This window comes from Manis pentadactyla, chromosome 4 (assembly GCF_030020395.1).
Source record: "Manis pentadactyla isolate mManPen7 chromosome 4, mManPen7.hap1, whole genome shotgun sequence".
NCBI lineage: Eukaryota > Metazoa > Chordata > Mammalia > Pholidota > Manidae > Manis > Manis pentadactyla.
The window spans coordinates 13,535,459-13,555,377 of record NC_080022.1 but is presented as its reverse complement, the minus strand read 5'-3'; the positions used below and the strand labels follow the sequence as shown (position 1 = coordinate 13,555,377).

The 19,919-nt window shown below is 48.3% G+C and overlaps 1 protein-coding gene across 1 annotated transcript in view; it reads left to right on the top strand.

Moving 5' to 3' along the window:
* The first annotated feature begins 15,474 nt into the window (after positions 1–15,474).
* IFFO2 (intermediate filament family orphan 2) overlaps positions 15,475–19,919 on the top strand; it is a 46,513-nt gene continuing 42,068 nt past the window's right edge. The window contains exon 1 of the mRNA XM_036914452.2: positions 15,475–16,485. Coding sequence (XP_036770347.1) covers positions 15,824–16,485 — 662 coding nt within the window. The 5' untranslated portion in view covers positions 15,475–15,823. The remainder of the gene's footprint in view (positions 16,486–19,919) is intronic.

Here is a 19,919-nt window from a genome sequence, read left to right as displayed (position 1 = left end):
GCCAACCACCTCCAGCAGGGTTGGCAAAACTCTTCTATAAGGGGACAAATAATAAATATTTTAGACCTGATAGCTATTTGGTATCTGGTGCACCTACTCACTCTGCACCATAGGACAAAAGCAGCCATAGACAACACATACAGGGGTGAGTGTTGGTGTGCGCCAGGCCAGCTTTATGGGCACTGACATTTGAATTTCATATACTTGTCATGTATTCTGCTTTTGATTTTTCTCCTCTAGCCATTTAGAAACGTAAAAATCATTCTTAGTTTGTGAACCAAATAAAAACAAACAGCAGGCCAGCTTTGGCCCATGGGCCTGTTTGCTGACCCTGACCCAAACTATTATTTCTCTAATACTTTGTTTAGATTCACCTTTTACCTACTTAAATAAATTCATCTGGAATGGAAACCTCCCATCACAGTAGCGCCACTTCACATATAGAAGGTAACCATTAAAATAACACAAAAAAGCTACTGGTATCATTAAATACCCGCCAGGTTCAGCCCAAGGGTCCGGGCCTGAGATCTGCTCTCTCTTTTGTTAAAGAGGGGTTGAAAGGTGTGAAGGACAAATGAGAGCTAGACTGAGACTTCCCCCTGGTCAAATTCAGGAAAAAGATGGAAAAGGAACGAACAAGAGCGCACCTCATTATATTGAGTTATTTAAGGCTGCCTCTTGTACAGCCTAACGTTGTCTTGTAGGAGGCGGCATTGATGTCATCCCACTAAGCGTCCCGCTCTGAGCCTGGCTGTGTTCCTGGAGACTGCTGGTGGCAGCGTGGCCACCGGAGTTCTATTTGAGGTCACTGCCTGTCTGGGGAGAAAAATGCTGCCTCCCACCAGCCTGTGCGGGAGAGTCAACTTCTGCTAAGTGTTTTGAAATTGCCTAATGACAAGCTGATGGCCAGAGCAGGGAGTTATTATTGTTAATAAAGCACTAATCACAGTAAGGGTGGTGAATTCGGGTTGATGAGATGTTAGTGCCTGAAGGTATTGGAGCATCTTTTAAAAGCATCACTAAAATAATAATTAAAACTGCAACAAGGTTGAGTCAAGGACATAAAGGCACATTAGGCCTGGTGGAACAGCCGACAGAGGTATAGCTTGGGGACCCCACCTGCCCCTTCCAGGCAGAGGCTTGCCCAGGGCTCCAGGAGGCTCACGTAGATGAGACAAGAGACAGGCTGTTGGGAATTTTAGGTCCGCAGGTGAGATAGTGGCTTCTGACATGGGGCCTCTGGTTAGAAGTTCCTGGGTCTCAGTAGTGTCATCTGAGAAATGGGGATAATAATCCTTTACATGTACCAGGAAGGGGGCCAGAACAGAGGGGCTCTTTAAGTCGTACCTCAGTCCCACCAGCTCTTACCCGATGGGCGTCTCCATCGGGGTTTGCAAACTTGCTGCCTGGGGGCCATAATATGTAATATGAAATAATAGCACACAGACAGAAACACATGCAATGCATAATTAACTAGCTCAGTGCACTGTCACATAGCGAACAGCTGGGTAACGGCCAACAGGGCTAACAGAGAGAGCACCCCTGCCAGGCCCCTCAAGACACCCTCCTGCCTCTTCCACTCACCTGACACTGTTTGCTTTTAATTTTTCATTTCACTGTGCGCCATTTTTTTCTGACAGCATTTCTGACACCAAATTGTGTGGGGTTTGTCCACACTAAATTCTGCCCACAGTTAAGTGTCCAACAATTCCACTCTGTTCTGCCCCTAACCGCCTGCAGTCAGCACAGACCCTGCACCCCTGGGGCTCGGATTCACAGCACTGCCCCTGTCCTTCAGACTGCCCTGTCCTGGGGACCACCCAGACTTCTGACCGACTGGCTATAAGTAGGGGGTCCAAAGACCCCTTCCTTAGGTTTGATAATTCACTGGGAGAACTCACAGAGCTCAGGAAAGCACCTTATGTTTACTGGTTTATTCTAAAGGACACAGCTCAGGAACAGCCACATGAGAGAGAAACCCAGGACCAGGGCCGGGCCGAGGGGGCGTGGGGTTTCCCTGCCCATGGGCACGCCGGCCTCCCGGCGCCTCAGTGTGCTCACTGACTTGGAGGCACTTCTAACCCTACGATCTGACTTGGTCTTTCTGAGACCAGCCCCCATCCTGAAGCTACCTAGCCCCAGTGTTCTCCATGAGACACTTCATTAGCGTGTATAACAGTAAATTCCGAGGGTTTTAGGAGCTCTAGGCCAGGAACCAGGAACCAGGTGCAAAGAACAAATAGTGATTTTTTTTTCATACCACAGACCTTCTTTAAGCGTGGTCATGTGCACTCCACTTCACTGCAGATGCCCCCACCTCCTGTCATTTTCCAAGGTAACACAGCAAGTAAAGGCGAAGGCTGATGGAACCCAGGTCTTGAAGTGGGATGGGGTCATTTGGGGGGTGGGGCCTGTTCTAGTCCTCAGGGAGCAGTTTTGTATTGCGGGAGCAGCACAGCTTAAGGGTCACCACCCTGGACAAATGACTCAGTCTTCAAGTGTCAGTTTCCTTATCTATTAAATGGGTACAATGACACCCACTTCACATGGTCACTGTTAGGACCGAATGAGCTAAGCTCTGGGTAGAATCTCCATAGATGGTTCTTCATGGCATTTAGCCAAAGCCAGGATCCCGATGGAGTGTCCCATCTCTGCTTTCTTCAAGACCCAGTTCAGGATCACCTCTTCCAGGAAGCTTTCCCAGACTCCCAGCAGCCCCACTGTCCTTGTCCTTACTTCCAAATTCCCCAGGACTTCGGTTTATAAGACAACATCTCACCCCGCACCTGCTGCCCCTCTCAGTCAGGTGTATACTCCCACCTCTGAACACCTTTGATCTCTCAGAACACTATGGACCTTGTCACTCACCACGTTTTGACTTCCTGTGAGTGCTCCTGGTGGGCCTGCCTGGTCCCATCCACTGGGCAGTGGAGGCAGCCAGGGCCCAGTGGAGAGTGACAGTGAGCCTTGCAAGCACTCTCGCACCCCATGCCTGCCAGAGGGCTCAGCAGAGCACACACCTGTTGGTGGGGAGCTTCAGTGCATCTGTTGCCCCTTGGCAAGAAGGAATTGTGTGGGGAGGGCATTTTTTTGCCAGAGAACATGCTGGGAGATTGTACACCCTGTCTCATTTAACCTCCCCACAAGCTTTTTTCAGATAATATATTAAAATTTTTTTTATTGTGGGAAAATATGCATAAAATTTACCATTTCAAGATTTTTAATTTACCCATTTAAGTCTTTGCAGTAGAAAAGAATATTAATAATAATAATGCCCATTGATTAAGCACTTACTACGTGCCAGACATTGCTCTCAATCCCTACCATGCACTCCCTTATTTAATCGTCCCAACAAAAGTATGAAGTTGGGACTTTTATTATAACCTCCACTCTATAAGATGAAGAAAGTAAGGCACAGAGAAGTTAAGTAACTTTTCCCATGCCACACAGTAAATGGCAGTGAAAGAACAAAAATACCAGGCAGCCTGGCTCCAGAGGCCACTGCCGCTTCTATTTCACCCAGTGCTCACTGAGTATCCAGGCTTGTCTTCAAGATGCTTCACACATATGATCATCTCTACTGCTCTGCCCTCCAATATACTGGATTTCTCTTCTAATCCTCACGCTGACCCTATGGGGTAGGCCTTATCACCCCCTACTTAAAGGTGCATAAATGTAGGCCTGGACAGACAGTTGCCTTCTGTTGTCTCTCCTGCTATTGAAATATTACCTGTGCCCTTGGGGATGGTGGGAGTTTCAGGAGCGGGAGAGAAGGCACCACCTTTAGAGACAGAGGTTTGGATCCCATCTCCATCACTGCTAGCTTCACAGCTCTGGGAAATTTCTGGAGCCATTTGAGCCTGGATCTCCTTGGGAGCACAGTGATGGGAGTTATGAGCCCCCAAGGGCAGTTGTGAGCCTGAAATGAGGTAAGATGCTCAGAGCAAAAGGCATATAATAGGTGCTCAATAAATCGTGTCATTGCCCCTAAATGCAAATCAAAACTATGATGAGATATCACTTCATACCAGTTGGAATAGCTTATATCAATGAGACAGTAAATAACAAGTTCTGGCAAGGATGTGGAGAAAAGGGAACTCTAGTGCCCTGCTAGTAGGAATGTAAACTGGTACAGCCACTGTGGGAAGCAGTATGGCAGGTTCTCAAAAAATAAAAATAGAAATACCATACAACCCAGCAATTCCACTTCTGGGAATTTACCCGAAAAAAACAAAATCACTAATTTGAAAAGAAATACACACAAAATACTGACAGCATTCTTCAATGAACTGGAACAAATAGTTCTAAAATTCATATGGAACTACAAAAGACCCTGAACAGCCAAAGCAATCCTGAGAAGGAAGAATGAATCTGGGGAGATTACACTTCCCAACTTAAAGCTTTACTACAAAGCCACAGTAATCAAGACAATTTGGTACTGGCACAAGAACAGACCCATAGACCAATGGAACAGAATAGAGAGTCCAGATATTAACCCAAGCATACATGATCAATTAATATATGATAAAGGAGGAGCCATGGATGTACAATGGGGATATGACAGCCTCTTCAACATCTGGTATTGGCAAAACTGGACAGCTACATGTAAGAGAATGAAACTGGATGCACAAAAGTGTATCTAACTCCATACACAAAAGTAAACTCAAAATGGATCAAAGACCTGAATGTAAGTCATGAAACCATAAAACTCTTAGAAGAAAACATAGGCAAAACTCTCTTGAATATAAACATGAGCAACTTTTTCATGAACATATTTCCCCAGGCTAGGGAAACAAAAGCAAAAATGAACAAGTGGGACTATATCAAACTAAAAAGCTTCTGTACAGCAAAGGACACCATCAGTAGAACAAAAAGGCATCCTACAGTATGGGATTCATAAATGACATATCCATTAAGGGTCTGATATCCAAAATATATAAAGAGCTCATGCACCTCAACAAACAAAAAGCAAATAAGCCAATTAAAAAATGAGCAGAGGATCTGAACAGACATTTTTCCAAAGAAGAAATTCAGATGGCCAACAGGCACATGAAAAGATGCTCCACATCGCTAATCATCAGAGAAATGCAAATTAAAAGCACAATGCGATATCACCTCACACCAGTCAGGATGGCCAACATCCAAAAGACAAACAACAACAAATGTTGGCAAGGATGTGGAGAAAGGGGAACCCTCGTACACTGCTGGTGGGAATGTAAATTAGTTCAACCATTGTGGAAAGCAGTGTGGAGGTTCCTCAAAACACTAAAAATAGAAATGTCATTTGACCCAGGAATTCCAGTTCTAGGAATTTACCCTAAGAATGCAGCAGCCCAGTTTGAAAAAGACAGATGCACCCCTATGTTTATCACAGCACTATATACAATAGCCAAGATATGGAAGCAACCTAAGTGTCCACCATAGATGAATGGATAAAGAAGATGTGGTACATATATACAATGGAATATTATTCAGTCATAAGAAGAAAACAAATCCTACCATTTGCAACAACATGGATGGAGCTAGAGGATATTATGTTCAGTGAAATAAGCCAGGAGGTGAAAGACAAGTACCAAATGATTTCACAGAATATAATAACAAAGCAAAAACTGAAGGAACAAAAGAGCAGCAGACTCACAGAACCCAAGACTGGACTAACAGTTACCAAAGGGAAAGGGACTGGGGAGGGTCGGGGAGAAGGGAGGGATAAGGGGACTAAGAGGCAATATGACTAGCACACATAACGTAGGGGGATGCACAGGGAAAGCAGGATAGCACAGAGAAGACAAGTAGAGGCTCATTATCATCTTACTATGCTGGACAGTGACTGTAATGGGATTTGTAGTGGGGACTTGATAATGGGGGGAGTCTAGTAACCACAATGTTGCTTATGTGATTATATATTAATGATACCATAAAAAAAAAGAAATATGCACCCCTATTTTGTCATAGCATTATTTACAATAGCCTAGTTATGGAAGCAACCTAAGTGTCCATCAACAGACGAATGGATAAGAAGATATGGTACATATACACAATGCAATATTACTCAGCCATTAAAGAGAATGAAATCTTGCCATTTGTGACAACATGGGTGGACTTAGAGGGCATTATGCTAAGTGAAATAAGTCAGACAGAGACAGAAAGAAAAATGCCATATGACTTCACTTGCAGGTGGAATCTAAAAAACAAAACCAACCAAGAAACAAAACAAATAGATTCATAAACACAGAGAATAGACTGGAGGTTGTCATAGGGGAGGTGGGTGAGGGAATGGGTAAAATAGGAGAAAGGGGAAAAATTAGTGAGAATGGTTGATATCTTAATCTGGATGATGGCTTCATGAATGTATACATATATTAAAATTCATTGATCTGGACATTAAGATTTGTGCATTTTACTGTATATACCTTGATGTAAAACACTGATTGCCTCTAAAGCTACATCTTTTACATCTTTTGTTCCGTGTTCTCATAATACTTTGCCTGCTGACTCTCTTGGTCAACTTACCAGATACTAACTAGTGTTATGTCATAAAAACCTAGTTATTTAGGAACCTGAAGGTGGCACTTTCTTGATGTCAGGGCCGCATCCCACGCATGTTTAGATCTGCCACTTGGCCCAGGGCTTTTTATGCAGCTGTACACAATAAACATTTTTTTTTCTCAAGGGAAAATAGCTTTTCTGTTTTCTCCTCACAAAAGTAGTAAGTGTTCATTGTAAAATGGGGGAAGAATTTCCCCAGCCTTGTGGATGTCAGGATTGAATGGGATAATGCTGGTGGGGGCATTCACCACTGTGCCTGGCACGGAGCTCTGGTAACTGTCATTATTATTATTCAGAAAATACATAAAGGTATTTTTAAAAAGTAAGAACCATTGGCTGACCTTTTGGATGTCCTCACAGATTTTTTTTCTATTATATGAACACAGACGCCCCCAGCAGACGTAAGCTGGGCACTTTTAAATGGGTTTTATAGTGTTTTGTAATGTGCTTTTCACTTCAGTGGCAAGAGATGGACCTTTTTCAATGCCAATGAATATCGGTGTGTATTATCCTTTGGATTGTTTGATTATTTCTTGGGGAGGTGCCATGACTTAGGTAGTCAGTCCCCTGTGGCTGGATACCTAGATGCCTCCTTTCATCTGTTTTGAGTTGGGCTGGAAGGTGCAGGGCAGGTGCAGACCAAGGAAGCACCCAGCTGGCTGAGGCCTCTGCGCTTGTGAAACAGTCATTGGGGAAGTCACCAAGGCTGACACGAGGCCTTTTGTGGCGAGTCATTTCAAAGTTGCGTTAAGGACAATTAAGGAGATAGTCCTGCCATTGGGGCCTGGGATGAACTCAGCTGCCTGCCTCCTTTTCATGGTGCTGGAAGGGGCAGACCTCTGGGAAGGAAGGCTTGCATCACCCCTTTCTTGTAGTCACCTCCCAGGAGGTGTCCCCATTGCTGGGACACCTGTTTCAGCAGAAGCAGGACTATGAGGCCACAGAGGACCTGCCCTGCCTTCCTCTGAAGGCTTTCCCTGACATGAGAAAGCCTTTTGCAAACTGGAAATCAGAGGTGAGGCAAGTGGGGATTGACCCATCTCACCTCCTAATGGGAGCAATGCAAGCCAGTGGAGAAGACAGGAGGGACTCTCCCTGGCCTGCCTTACCTGTGGTTTCTGGAACCCCAGGACGCCCCTGGCAACAATCCACTCATCCTCGTCCGCCACGCAGCTGCAAGGCCCTCCCTCGTCCTGGGGTTGGTGTGGGCATTGCCATATCCACAAAGACCTGGCTTAAGGTTTCAGACCTATGATCTCCAGGCCCTGGAATGGGAAAGAATAGAGCTTGTCCTTTCCAGGCCTCAGTTTCTCCATCTGTAAGCATAGAATGATGGTCCTTCTCTCAAAATGATGAGGTTAGAGTGGGATAAGATGATGCATGTGGAGCCCTTATACAATGGCTGGCATGTAAACTATTGCTATTAGAATTGGCCCAAGCAGGGTAACGAGATTAATGAGTGAAAAGCTGTGTGTGGAGCAGAGAGAGGGCTCTTAGGATGTGCTGGTTAGGGGCCTGTCTCTTTGGGCAGATGGGACACTTTAGTTCATGCAGTCGAGCACTTTCTAGAGATTCCCAATGAAAAGGATGTGGCACAAGATGTCATCTCCTCTGAGAAAGAGCTGCAGGCTTTAGGGTGACCTCAGCCATTCCCTCTCTGCTAGGCATTGTTCCAAGGACTTAATATATAGCATTTTATTTAGCTCACACCATAACCCCATGGGACAGAGTTATTATTCCTATTTTACAGATGGGAAAACTGAGGCTCAGAGAGGTCTGGCCTCACATGTCCAGTAAGGAGCCATCTCATTAAGCACTGGGCTTGAAATTAATGAGGGCAAATCAAAGAGAGGGACCCTGCATCCTTGGGGCTGGACTTTTGGCTGCATCTGAAGAGGGTGAGTGGCCTGAGACTGGGGTGACCAGGTCTAGCTTCTCCTTCCCAAGGGAGCTATGGGTCAGATAGATGGTGTCCTTGTCCATGAGATGGGAGAGATGGTGGATGGCAGAAGTGCTACAAAGAAATGAATCTGCAACAGTGAAGAACAGGAGGCCCCTTCCCTGCTCTGGGAGGTGCAGAGCGGCTTCTAAAGGGAAGTGTTACTCTTTACACCCACCAGACAGTTTGAGATAAAAAGGACTGACTCTACTACAAATTAGCTGGGATGGGGAGCAATTGGAGCTCTCATACACTGCTGAGGGGGTGTAAATTTGTATGGCCAACTTGGAAAACTGCCAGCATTTGCTAACTCTGAACATCTGCATAGCCAATGACAACAATCCTGCCCCTTGGTTTATCCTAACCAAGAGGCACGTGTGCTTATGTTAAACCAAAAGACATATTTGAGAGGGTTCATGGCAGCTTTACTCTGAAAAGCTACTTTATGCCCCAAACTAGACACCACCCAAATGTCCATCTGCAGTAGAATGCATAAATTGTGATATGTTCATACTATATAATACCGCATAGCAAAGAAAAAGAACAATGCTGCTACATGCAGCTACATGGATGGATCTCATGCAGATAAGATTGAACAAAACAAACCAAAAACATACTGTATCTTTCCCTTTATGTGGGGCTAGAAAGGAATCTGTGGTGAGAAAAGTCAGGACCTGATTACCTCTGGGAGATGTCACTGAAAGTGTGTCCACTGGTGTCTGGGGGTGATCTGGGTGGTGAGTACACTGGGGTGTACATGTGTAGAATCCATTGAGCTGTACATGTAATTTTGTGCACTTTCCTGAATGGAAGTTACACCTCCACACACAGTCAAAACAAGACAAGCAGTGAAGAAGGAGGAGTGCTCCCAAAGCTAGGATCTGAAGGATCAGTAACGGCCAGCCAGCAAGAAGGAGGAACACTGTGTCTGGAGGAGGAACCAGCCTGTGCAAAGGCCCAGAGGTAGGAATGTATGGCATTCATTGCTTCTCATCTTGATTCTGGGCTCATTTGATGATGCCCCTGCCCCTCGCTTCTCTATACCTCTTTCCCCTCATTTGAAGGTTTCCACTGTGGGATAGGTTGACAGAAATCACTTCCACCACTCACTTCTCCAGGATGTGTTTCAATGTTCCATCTTGGAGTTGTTGAGGAAGGAGCTAGAGCGGGATGGAAAGGACTTGGAGTTCAAAGCTGGGTTCAAAGCTCAGCTGTGCCAGGAACTGTGTGTTCTCAGACAGGCCCCTTCACCCTCCAAGCCCCAGTTTCCCCACCTGTAAGAAGGGTCTTCAGCATGTGGAGTTTTAGTGATAGAGCCTGGGCAAAGGAGATGTTCAACAGATGGCTTTCATCTGGAGTCAGGGAAGAAGGCCTGAAAACACAACCCTCACCAAATTCGTGGCTCCCCCTAGAGTGATCCAGCATGGCCCTGGTGAGGCCTCTGCATCCCCTGGCCTTGATTTCCTGTCACATGGAGCTCAACCCACCACCGAGAACAATGTGTGGCAGGGGTTCGAGGAATGTTGGCTCACGGTAGCTAGTACCACAGGCCAGGCACTTTCTAAGCTCCTTACAAGTCCCCAACAGTAACTCCGTGAACTACAACCATCCTATTAGACAGAGGAGGAAACCAAGGCACAGAGCAGATGAGCAGCTTGCTCACAGTTGCACAGTCAGTTGATGGAGCCTGCCTCTGGGTCCCCAGTGTATAACCACTCTGCCATATAACAAGACTATACAGTGTTGGCCAGGCTGCCCATCATGAAACAGGCCCGTAGAGGCCTGGAGAAAGTGCTGGAAGCAATCAGGGCTCCCTCAGTATTGCTGATCAAGCTCAGAGCTCTCCAGGAAGCCAGTGGGACATTACGGCGCCCTGACATTGGTGAAACCCACGCCCTTTTCAAGGAAGGCAAACCCAGCCAAAAAAATTGTTGAGACAACATGCAGCTTAAGCGTCTGCAAGCCTGGAGGTGCCCAGGAGGGATGTGCCCAGCAACACGGTGCCACTGCCGAGAAGGCCCAGAGTCGCCCCTTCTGCCAAGCTTTTTGTTTTTTTGGTTATTGTTGTTGTCATTATTGTTTTTTGGAAGAAGAGATGGGACTTCTCAAGAATTTGTCTGAGCTGCTAAAAGGATTAATTTTCACCTGCAGCATCACATGGGCCTGGCAACGACTCCCTTCCCTCTGTGCTGTCATGTTTTACTGCTCTCTTTCATTTCACCATGATGCAAGCTGATGGGAATGTTCTAGAAGCTGCAGCCTGAGGGTGGGGGTGGGGGATGCAGGGAAGCAGGAGCAGTTTATCCTCCCTGGCAAAAGGACTGAACTGAGACGCCAGAGAGGGCCACTGGGTGTGGATTGTGGGAGATTCTTTTTCTTGCTTCTTTATGCATTTATGGGCTTTCTGTATTTGCACAAGCCAAAAAAATGAAAAAAAAATGGTGATAATAGCTAATATTTATTGGGCATTTACTACATGCTGACTTTACATGTATTAACCCATTTGACCCTTATGTCCATTCCATGAGGTAGATACTCTTAGTCCTTAGTTCCAGTTGAGGACCAGAAGTGCAGAAGAGTAAAGTATTTGAGTAAATAATGAAAAATTCAAACTATCAAAGTTTTAAAAGGGCCCATCAATAAAAAGGAATGGCATACTGATGCTACCCCATGGATGACCCTCACCAGCATAACGCTCAGTGAAAGAAGCCAGACACGGGAGATCATGTACTGTATGATTCCATTTATAAGAAATGTCCAGAAAAGGCACATCTATAGAGACAGAAAGTAGATTAGTGGTTTCCTGGGGCAGAGGCTGGAACCAGGGAGTAACAGTAAATGAGCAAGAGGGATCTTATTGTGAGAGATGAAATATTCTGAAACTGACCTATAATGGCTGCACAACTTGGTAAATTTACTATAAACCATTGATATAGGTGAATTGCGTGATATATAAAATCTGCCTCAATAACACTGTAAAACAAAAAAATATAGTTAAAATGTGAAAATCTAACATTTACTGAGCATAGTGCACTTTACAGGACTTTTCTCTGGTACTGATAGCTCCTTTATGTGTTTACTTGAACTTGTCTTTGTTGAGCACCTATTATGTGCCTGTGAACTTGACTCGGCTCTGGTTCAAAGTGCCTGCCTTGATGGAGACCATGGCCTAGCAAATATTGGAAAGTTGGGGTTGGGGTGAGGTGAAGATATGGCTGAAAAAGCCATCAATGACAAGAGAGTGTACCTGGGGTGGCATGGTGCTGACACAGCCTAGAGGGAGCACCCCAACCCAGACCTGGAGGGTGCTGGGAGGGCAGAGGTCTTACACATGAGGCTGGGACCTGAAGGATGAAGGGTAGTTGTCAGGTGAAATGGTGGGGGAGAGGGGTGGGCAGAATGAAAGGTGTTTGTCCATTCATTCATTACTTCTTTTATTCAGTCACTCAGCAACTGTTTCTCGCAAGCCTCCCTGTGCTCACGCACATTGATGGGGCAGGCAGAGTGGCCAGGACAAGGAGGCAGAGGGTATAAGAAGGACCTCCTGGGTAAAGCCTTGCCCATCTCACTGATGAGGAAATGGAACCTCAGAGAGGTGATGTGACTTACCAGGTTATGCAGCCAGGGCAGATACAAACCTAAGCCAACTTTGGCTCAAAAGTCCATCTGTCCCTTCCTGCCTCTAAGGAGAGGCCAAAATCAGATACACCACTGTGATTTTGAGGGCCACAGGGAAGTGCCCCGCTGAGAAAATTCATCCTTTTTATCCCTTCCTGGGGATATTCCTTGTCTGGTAGAACAACCCCCCACCTGGTAAGGACCTACCTGCAGTCCCTTTGGGTGACAGATAGGGAGGTCAAGGAGTGCAGGGCTGAGAGGAAGGGACCACTGACTTTGCCTTCCAGCTTAGGGTAGGACTGAGCATCAGACAGGGAGTGAGACCAGAATTCTAGACCAGGCTTTGCTACCCCAGGGCCTGTCCCTACCATTTTCTGGGCCTCAATTCTCTTGTCTCTAAACTGGGAGCATGGGGCTTGCTGTATTCTGAGCTCTGTCTGGCTGACACTGATGACAGGATTTGAGTCTCAGAAGTCCAGAGCTACATGGGCTGGAAGTAGGGTTACCAACTCATCCTGGTTTGAATTGAACTTTCTGGGTTTTAGTCCTAAAAACCCCTCATCAAAGGAAACCTCTTGATAGTCCTGGGCAAAAGGAGATAGTTGCTTACCTACTAGAAGGACATTACATTAGCCTCCTCTTTTATCTCACCCACAAAGAGCAAGACACACAGCATCTCACTTTTGCTCCTATGTAGCCATAGAACTATTTCTAGCTATTTTGTTTGTACATATCATGCTTCTAAGATCCAGGTGGAATCCCTTCAAGTGTGGGTAGTGGTTCCTCCATTTCCTTCAGATCTTCTAGTCTCTGCTGAGCCACCTCCTCCAGGTCAGGTTTCCCTTCTCTGCACCCCCCTCACGTCTCAGAATGGTCTTTTTGGTTGTCTGCCTCCATCAGCAACCCTGCAGCTCCTTAAACTCTTGTGTTGTTCTCGGGTGTTTCCCCGGTATTTGCACAAGGGCTGTGCTGAAGTAGTAAATGCTCAGTAAATGATCACAGAATGTCTCAATCTCTCCAGTGCCCAGGACAGGGCTGGGCACTCCTCTCCTCCTCCCCACAGGAGGGCTTCACACCCCAACTCTGCGGCCATGCTGGAGGTAGGACAGTGCCTTCCTGGAATAGGCTGTAGGGAGCCGCTCCCCACAGGTGTTGTCTTAACCTTTTCTGTCCCACAGGCACCTTGGGCATCTGGTAAAGCCTGGTGGGCCTCTTCTCAGACGAAGTCTTACAAATTGCATTAGGATTACAATAAAAGCAATTTAACAAAATACAATTACCAAAATATTTAAAAATTTTGTGATGTAGTGACATATGTGCTTCCTTTTTAATACATTAAATAAGATTCAGTGGTGAGTGTAATATGTTAATTTCAGAGTTGTGGTAGCTTAAATAATATTTTTAGCTATCTATGGTAACCATAGTGTGATATGAAAATATTTGTGATTTCTGTTAGTGATAAAGTCACAGGGACTCACTTGTTTGTCTGCATTCATGAGCAAAGGAAATGCTAAATTCCATTTGAAGATCTGTGAAAATAAAGACATAACTTTTGCCCATCCCAAAGTCACGGATCCCTCAGAATTCTATCAGCTACCTTAGGGGTCCATGAGCTGCTTTAAGGCAAAAGGGTTTTGATTCTTTAGGTCAGATAAACAAGAAAATCACCAAGAGATGAGAGAGCAGAGAAGAGTAGTGACCACACTGGGTTGGGCTAAGCAGAGAAAGTTTCAAGACAGGTGAGTTTCAGTGCTGAGTGTAGTAAAGGTGAGCCTATTTTGGCAGGGAGCAAGGAGCTAGGGTTGAGGAAAGAAATATGGGAAGGGTTTGCTCTTGAGACTGAATCAAAAACAGCAGACTAACATCACAGCCACGACCTCATCCCAGAACAAGCCCATTCTCCCTTGTGTCTCTTTTGTCACTGAGAATACCAAGCCATTGTCCTTGTGAGACAAAACACAGAAGTTAATAACAAGACTAATAATTAATTTTTAATTTAAAAAATGCAACTGGAAGAATCTGGAATGTGCCACACACCTAGTTAAGTGTACACAGTGCAAGCCACAGGCATTCAAAGGTGGGGATCACCTCCCCTCTCCTCTGAGGTCTGTGGTGAAGATCAAACGGAGAAATGGACAAGAGGAGAGCCATGGCCAAAGGCTGTTTGGAGCATGCGCTTTGGGATGGCTTGCTATTCCTCAGGTCTCAGTGACCTTCTCTGTAAAATGGGGATAATAACTACGGCACCTGACATATACGAACTACTCAATAATGGGAACTATTATTACTGTTTAAAAAATAATGATAGGTGTTTGCAAATTGATTCAAGAGACACCCGGAGACTGGAGAACTTGGTCTTTAGAGTGGTACATCTGAAAACAGATCTGAATGAACGAGTGAGTGAATCAATGAATGGATCCTCGGCTGGCTCCACCCTCCAGACCTGTTCAGCCCACATGCTGCCCCCTAAGCGGTTGGATGAAATAGAGCCACAGCTTCGGGATCAGCTGTATCTCAGCTTCTGTGTGCGAGGTGGTGGGGAGATGGTCGTTCTGGGCCGGGAGCGGCAGGAGCCCAGGCTGAGAGCTCGCGGGTGTCATATTCCGGGAGGATCTTAGCTCAGTTTCCGCCACCCCCACTCGGCGCAGCGCCTGCTTGGGTCCGGGGACCTGCAGGCTCGGCAGTGCCCCGGCCGACCTCGGGACGAAGAGCCAGCGGCTGTAGGCGGGAGCAAGAGGTTGAGAAGCCATCCCGGGTCCACCGCGTGGGGCACGTGCCAGCGGAAGCGCTGCCTTATCCTGGGAAGGCCAATCTAGGCCGCCCCAGGATGAAGAGAGGGGTGGGGTGCGGATGCACCTTCGGATGATACGGTCCCCCAGCCTCCCAGGCCGAGGTGTCCCACACCCCGTGAGCATTTTTGGCCGGGGCAATTGGAGCGAGGAGGAAGAGAAGCGGAGCCTCCTTGGCAGAAGACAAGGGGAAAGGGCACCCTACAGAGGGAGTCGCGCGCTGCTCGGACTGTTGGTCCCTTTAAGAGGCCGGGCTGGCTTTGCGGCGGAACCAGCTAACCGCCGGCCTGGTGCTGCTCTGCGGTGCTTGTCCACAGGCAAAGAATCCGAGCCCCGCTGGGTGGCAGGACCCGGCGCAGGAGAGGGCGTGGTCCAGCCGTGAGCTGGGCGGAGCCAGAGCTGAAGACAGCGGGTCTACGGAGCCGAGAAAGTGGCGGTGCCCGGGAGTGGGCGGGCCCACGGGCTGTGGGTGTGGCCCGGCGCTGCGGGCCTCGGGGGCGGGGCCTCGGGCCCCGGAGCGCCGCAGAGCGAGGGGTGGGCGGGGCGAGGGTGGGGGCGCGGCCTGAGTCTGCAATGGGCGGGGCCCTCTGCAGAGGGGCCGTGCCGGCGGAGAGTCCTCTGCTTGCGGCTGCCGCGGCGTCTCCACAGCGACTGTGACAGCCCCCGGACACGGACGTGCGACCCTCGCTACTCGCGCAGCCGCCGCGGCCTCCACGGCGGCCCCAGTCAGTCTCTCGCCTCGGCGCCCAAATCCGGGGACAGTCCGTCCCGCGGTCGCTGCGGAGGCCGCATCTGGCGCGCATCTGGAACCGCCCGGCCCGCCGCCCTGGAGCCCGCGCCCGCCCTGGCCCGGCCGCGCCGGGAGCCCTGCCCGGAGCTGGAGCCGCACCTGGAGCCTCGGGCCCGGGGCCCTGAGCCGCGCAGCCGGCGCATGATGAACTCGCTGCTGTTCGGGGAGATGGCCTTGGCCTTCGGCTGCCCGCCGGGCGGCGGCGGCGGCGGGAGCTGCCCCGGCGGGGGCGGCGGCGGCGGGGCCGGACCGGGGCCGTCGCCCGTGACGGCGGCGCTGCGGGACGACCTGGGCTCTAACATCCACCTCCTGAAGGGGCTCAATGTGCGCTTCCGCTGCTTCCTGGCCAAGGTGCACGAGCTGGAGCGGCGCAACCGGCTGCTGGAGAAGCAGCTGGAGCAGCAGCAGAGCGAGCGCGAGCGGCGGCTGCGCTACAAGACCTTCTCCCGCGAGCAGGCGGTGCAGACCGGGCCCGAGCTGCTGCGGCCGCCGGCGGCTGCCGGCGGGCACGCTAACGGCATCGCGGCGGCCGGAGCCAACGCCAACGCCGTGGCCCTGGGCGGCCTGCCCCCCGGCGGCGGCTCGCAGCCGCAGTACTACGGCCGCCTGCCCGGGACCATCTGGAGCTACACGCAGGTACGGCGCACGGGCGGCGGTGGCGTGGAGACCGTGCAGGGCCCCGGCGTGTCGTGGGTGCACCCCGACGGCGTGGGCGTGCAGATCGACACCATCACGCCTGAGATACGCGCGCTCTATAACGTGCTGGCCAAGGTGAAGCGCGAACGAGACGAGTACAAGCGGAGGTGAGTGGGACCCGCCCCCCACCCCGCAGCTCCCGGGGACCCGCCCCTCACCCCGCAGCTCCCGGGGAGGGGGCGTCCAGGTCAGGAGGCCGCGGAATGTGCCTGTTCTGGAGGGGCTTCGGGGGGCGAGGGGCAGCTGGTCCTAGCAGGTGGGCTGGAAGCTGTGTTTGCATATCACCTTGCACAAGCTGGGAAAACTCAGTTATCTGGTTCCAAGAGTGGTGGTGGGCGCCGTCTATGGTAGGGGACACCTCAGAGCCGTCATTAGTACAGGCACATTGTTTTCTAGGTGACATATAATAACCACTGGTGTTTAATGTGATCTCATTTAATCCTCGACAAGGCAGAGTGTAAGGCATGCTTATTCCCATTGTGTAGATCAGGAAACTAAGGCAGAAGTGCAAGTGACTTGCCTAAATTGTCTTGGCCAATAAATGGTGCAACCAGGATGTGAACTGGTGAATTTAACTACTGGCTAGTCAGTCTTGTCTCCCAGCATAAGTATTTTCCCAAGGATGTAGGAAGTGGGTTCCCTCCCTCTGTGGGTGAAAAAACCCTCAACTAACCTACTGGCTTTTTATTTCTTGAATTAAATGAGATAATGTGTTTGAAAATAGATAGATCTGTCTCTACCCACTGGGTCCAGAGTCAGCCGTCAGCTTTGTAAGGTCCAGCTGGCCCAGGTGGATAACCAGACCCACATCAGACTGACCACAGGCTTCTGAAAGCGCTTCTCTTCACCTCTCTTCTCTACACTCCCTATTGTTATGGTTTATTGGGCCCCAACAAGCTCAGCCCTAAAGGCACACAGGAGGAGATAACCTTGGACTGAAAGACTGGACACCGAATGGACCCAGACCACCAACTCTGGCTAGTGTGTGGGGCAGACTCCCTGCAGGACTGGCCAGCACATTCCTGCCCAGCCCAGGTTCCCCAGCTGGGAAATTGACATTACTTCCCATCTGCAGCCTGGCTGACAGAACTGATAGCTCAGCTTTCTGATAAGAGGAGAGGGTCTGTCTGTAGCATTTCAGATATGGGTTGGGGGCAGGGACCCTCTGCTGTCCCAGGAATGGGCAGCTCTGCATTGGGAGCTGTGAACATCTGTGGAGGATGCCCTGAGAAGGATCTTTCCTTCTACTCCTCGAGTTCTAGTACTTGCATGGGCCCAGAGGTCTGCCCAGGTTGCTGGGAAGGTGTCTCCTTCATCTTCCTCCACTGGCCAGGCTGGTCAGTGGGCAGGATTCAGATGCTAGCTCCATCACCTGCCAGTGAGATTGTTGAATCACTTGGAAGCCTATTTGTTCATTAGAGAAATGGAAGTAATAAAATCTACTCACAGTTGCATGACGGGAGAGAAGGATGGTGGTGCCTTTTGTGAGATATAAAGTAATCAAGCTGACGTTATTAAAGATGATAGGGTCAGACAAGCAGGGAGCAGATGCCTATAGTCTCAGGTCTGCCTCAGGCCAGGCTTTCTGGGGGTAGGTCTTACATCCCCACTGGGAGATGAGCTACTCTCCTGGGCTAGTTGTCTCTCTTGAGGACTTGAGAATGACCTGGGGCCTCTTCATTAGGGAGGCTGCCTCTCTGTCCCTTGTGAGCAGCTTGGCTGAGGTGGGGTAGGGAGACAGGCACTTGCTCTGGATGGTGAAACTCTGGGGGATGGGCCCTTCTTTCTGCCACTGTTGATTGTATCGTCATGCCTCAGGCTTGTGTAGTGTTTGTCTTATTGTGTGTGTACCTTTTGGACCTGGCTACTAAGGAGATGGAAAACCATGCCCAATTTTAGAGGGAAATAGGTTGGCATTGAGCAATGCTCTGTTCAAGTTGCACCCAGGGCGTGAGGGGTGATGTCAGCTTCTGGCACTGGCCTGGAATGAGATGAGCAGGGCGGAGACAGGTGGAGTGTGGGTGTCTCTCTTCCCGCCCTCTGGGGTGCCTGGGCACCTTCTTTTCCTCTATTTTTTTTTTTGTGAACCGGGGAGTCCCTTCTTTTCTGAAGTTGATTTAAGGCTCAAGTTGGATTTTTCCAAAGGAAGTATACTCCCTTCTTGGGGCCTCAGTTCCCTGTCTGTAAAGAGGTGAGGGGGCTAGAACCATGTTTCTTGAAGCCTCCAGCTTCCTCAGAGATGCGTTAGGGGTTCCTTGAATGCTATATCAATTTAATATTTAAAAATATATTAAAATGTTAATAGTCATAAAAATGTGCTCACTTTTAAGTTTTTAATGTTAACTTGTTGAAGTCCACTGACATGCTAACTTGTTAGTAGTCGGGCTCAAGTTAAAGCCACCCTCCTGCCTTCTCTATTTGTCTGAAGGGTATCCTGAAATTACAAAGCAAAAGCTAAAAACTATCTCCATTTGTAGCTACTTATCTGTATGAGTCAGGATTTTCTTGATCCTGTACAGCCAAAACTGGAGATAGAATTAAACTGAACATGAAACTGTCATCCGTAATCCTAGTTCTAAGTGATAATGGAACCAAATAGCTTCATCAGCCTCACTGATTGCATTTAGAATAAGTGACTGTTATATATTTGAACATACAATGTAAATGTACATAAGTAACAGTCTGTGTTTTACTTGTTTCTATATTTGGCTTTCTCATATAAGAATTTTCTTTTGGGAGGAGGGCTGGTTTCTGATCACCTTTTTAAAAAGTTTAAAAACCACAGGACTAGATGATCTCAAAGGGTCTTCCCAGTCTTGACAATATATAAATCTGAGTTTGAGCTCCCAGCCCACTTCTGATACCTTGTCCATAAAAGAAATCGCAGTCTGAGGAATGAGACTGCAAAGTTTGCCTGGGCTGTTGGCCACCTAAGGCTTCAGATCCTTCTGGGATATCTAGCACGGAGCCCCAAGCAGTGACCAATGGAAGGAGCCTGTGCCTCTAAAGGAGAAGTTCTGGGGTTTCCTCTGGTCTATCTAAAGGAACTCATAGGCTTGGAGTCCCCCACCTGCCTCCCCAAAGGGCAACCTGGACTAGGAAGCTCAGTGTTCTCCAAGCTGGAGGCATTTTCCAGTTCTGCCTCCATGATATCCATGTACCACCACTTGTATTATTATTTAGGTAAAATATTTAAGTTTTATTGAGGAATAACTTGCATATCAAAAAATCCTCTTACTTTAAGTATACAGACAGGTTCAATAATTTTTAGTAAATCCACAGAGTTGTGCAACCATCACCGCAGTCCAGTTTTAGGACACTGGCACCACCCCCAAGAGATCCTTCATGCCCATTTGCAGTTAGTCCCACCCCAGCTCTGGCAGCACTCATCTCCTTTCTGTTTCTATAGATTTGCCTTTTATGGACAATTCATATAAATGGAATCATACAATTTGTAGTCTTTTGTATCTGGCTTCTTTTACTTAATGTTTTTGAACTCCATCTACATTCTAGCATGTATCAGTAGCCCTTTGAGCAGGTA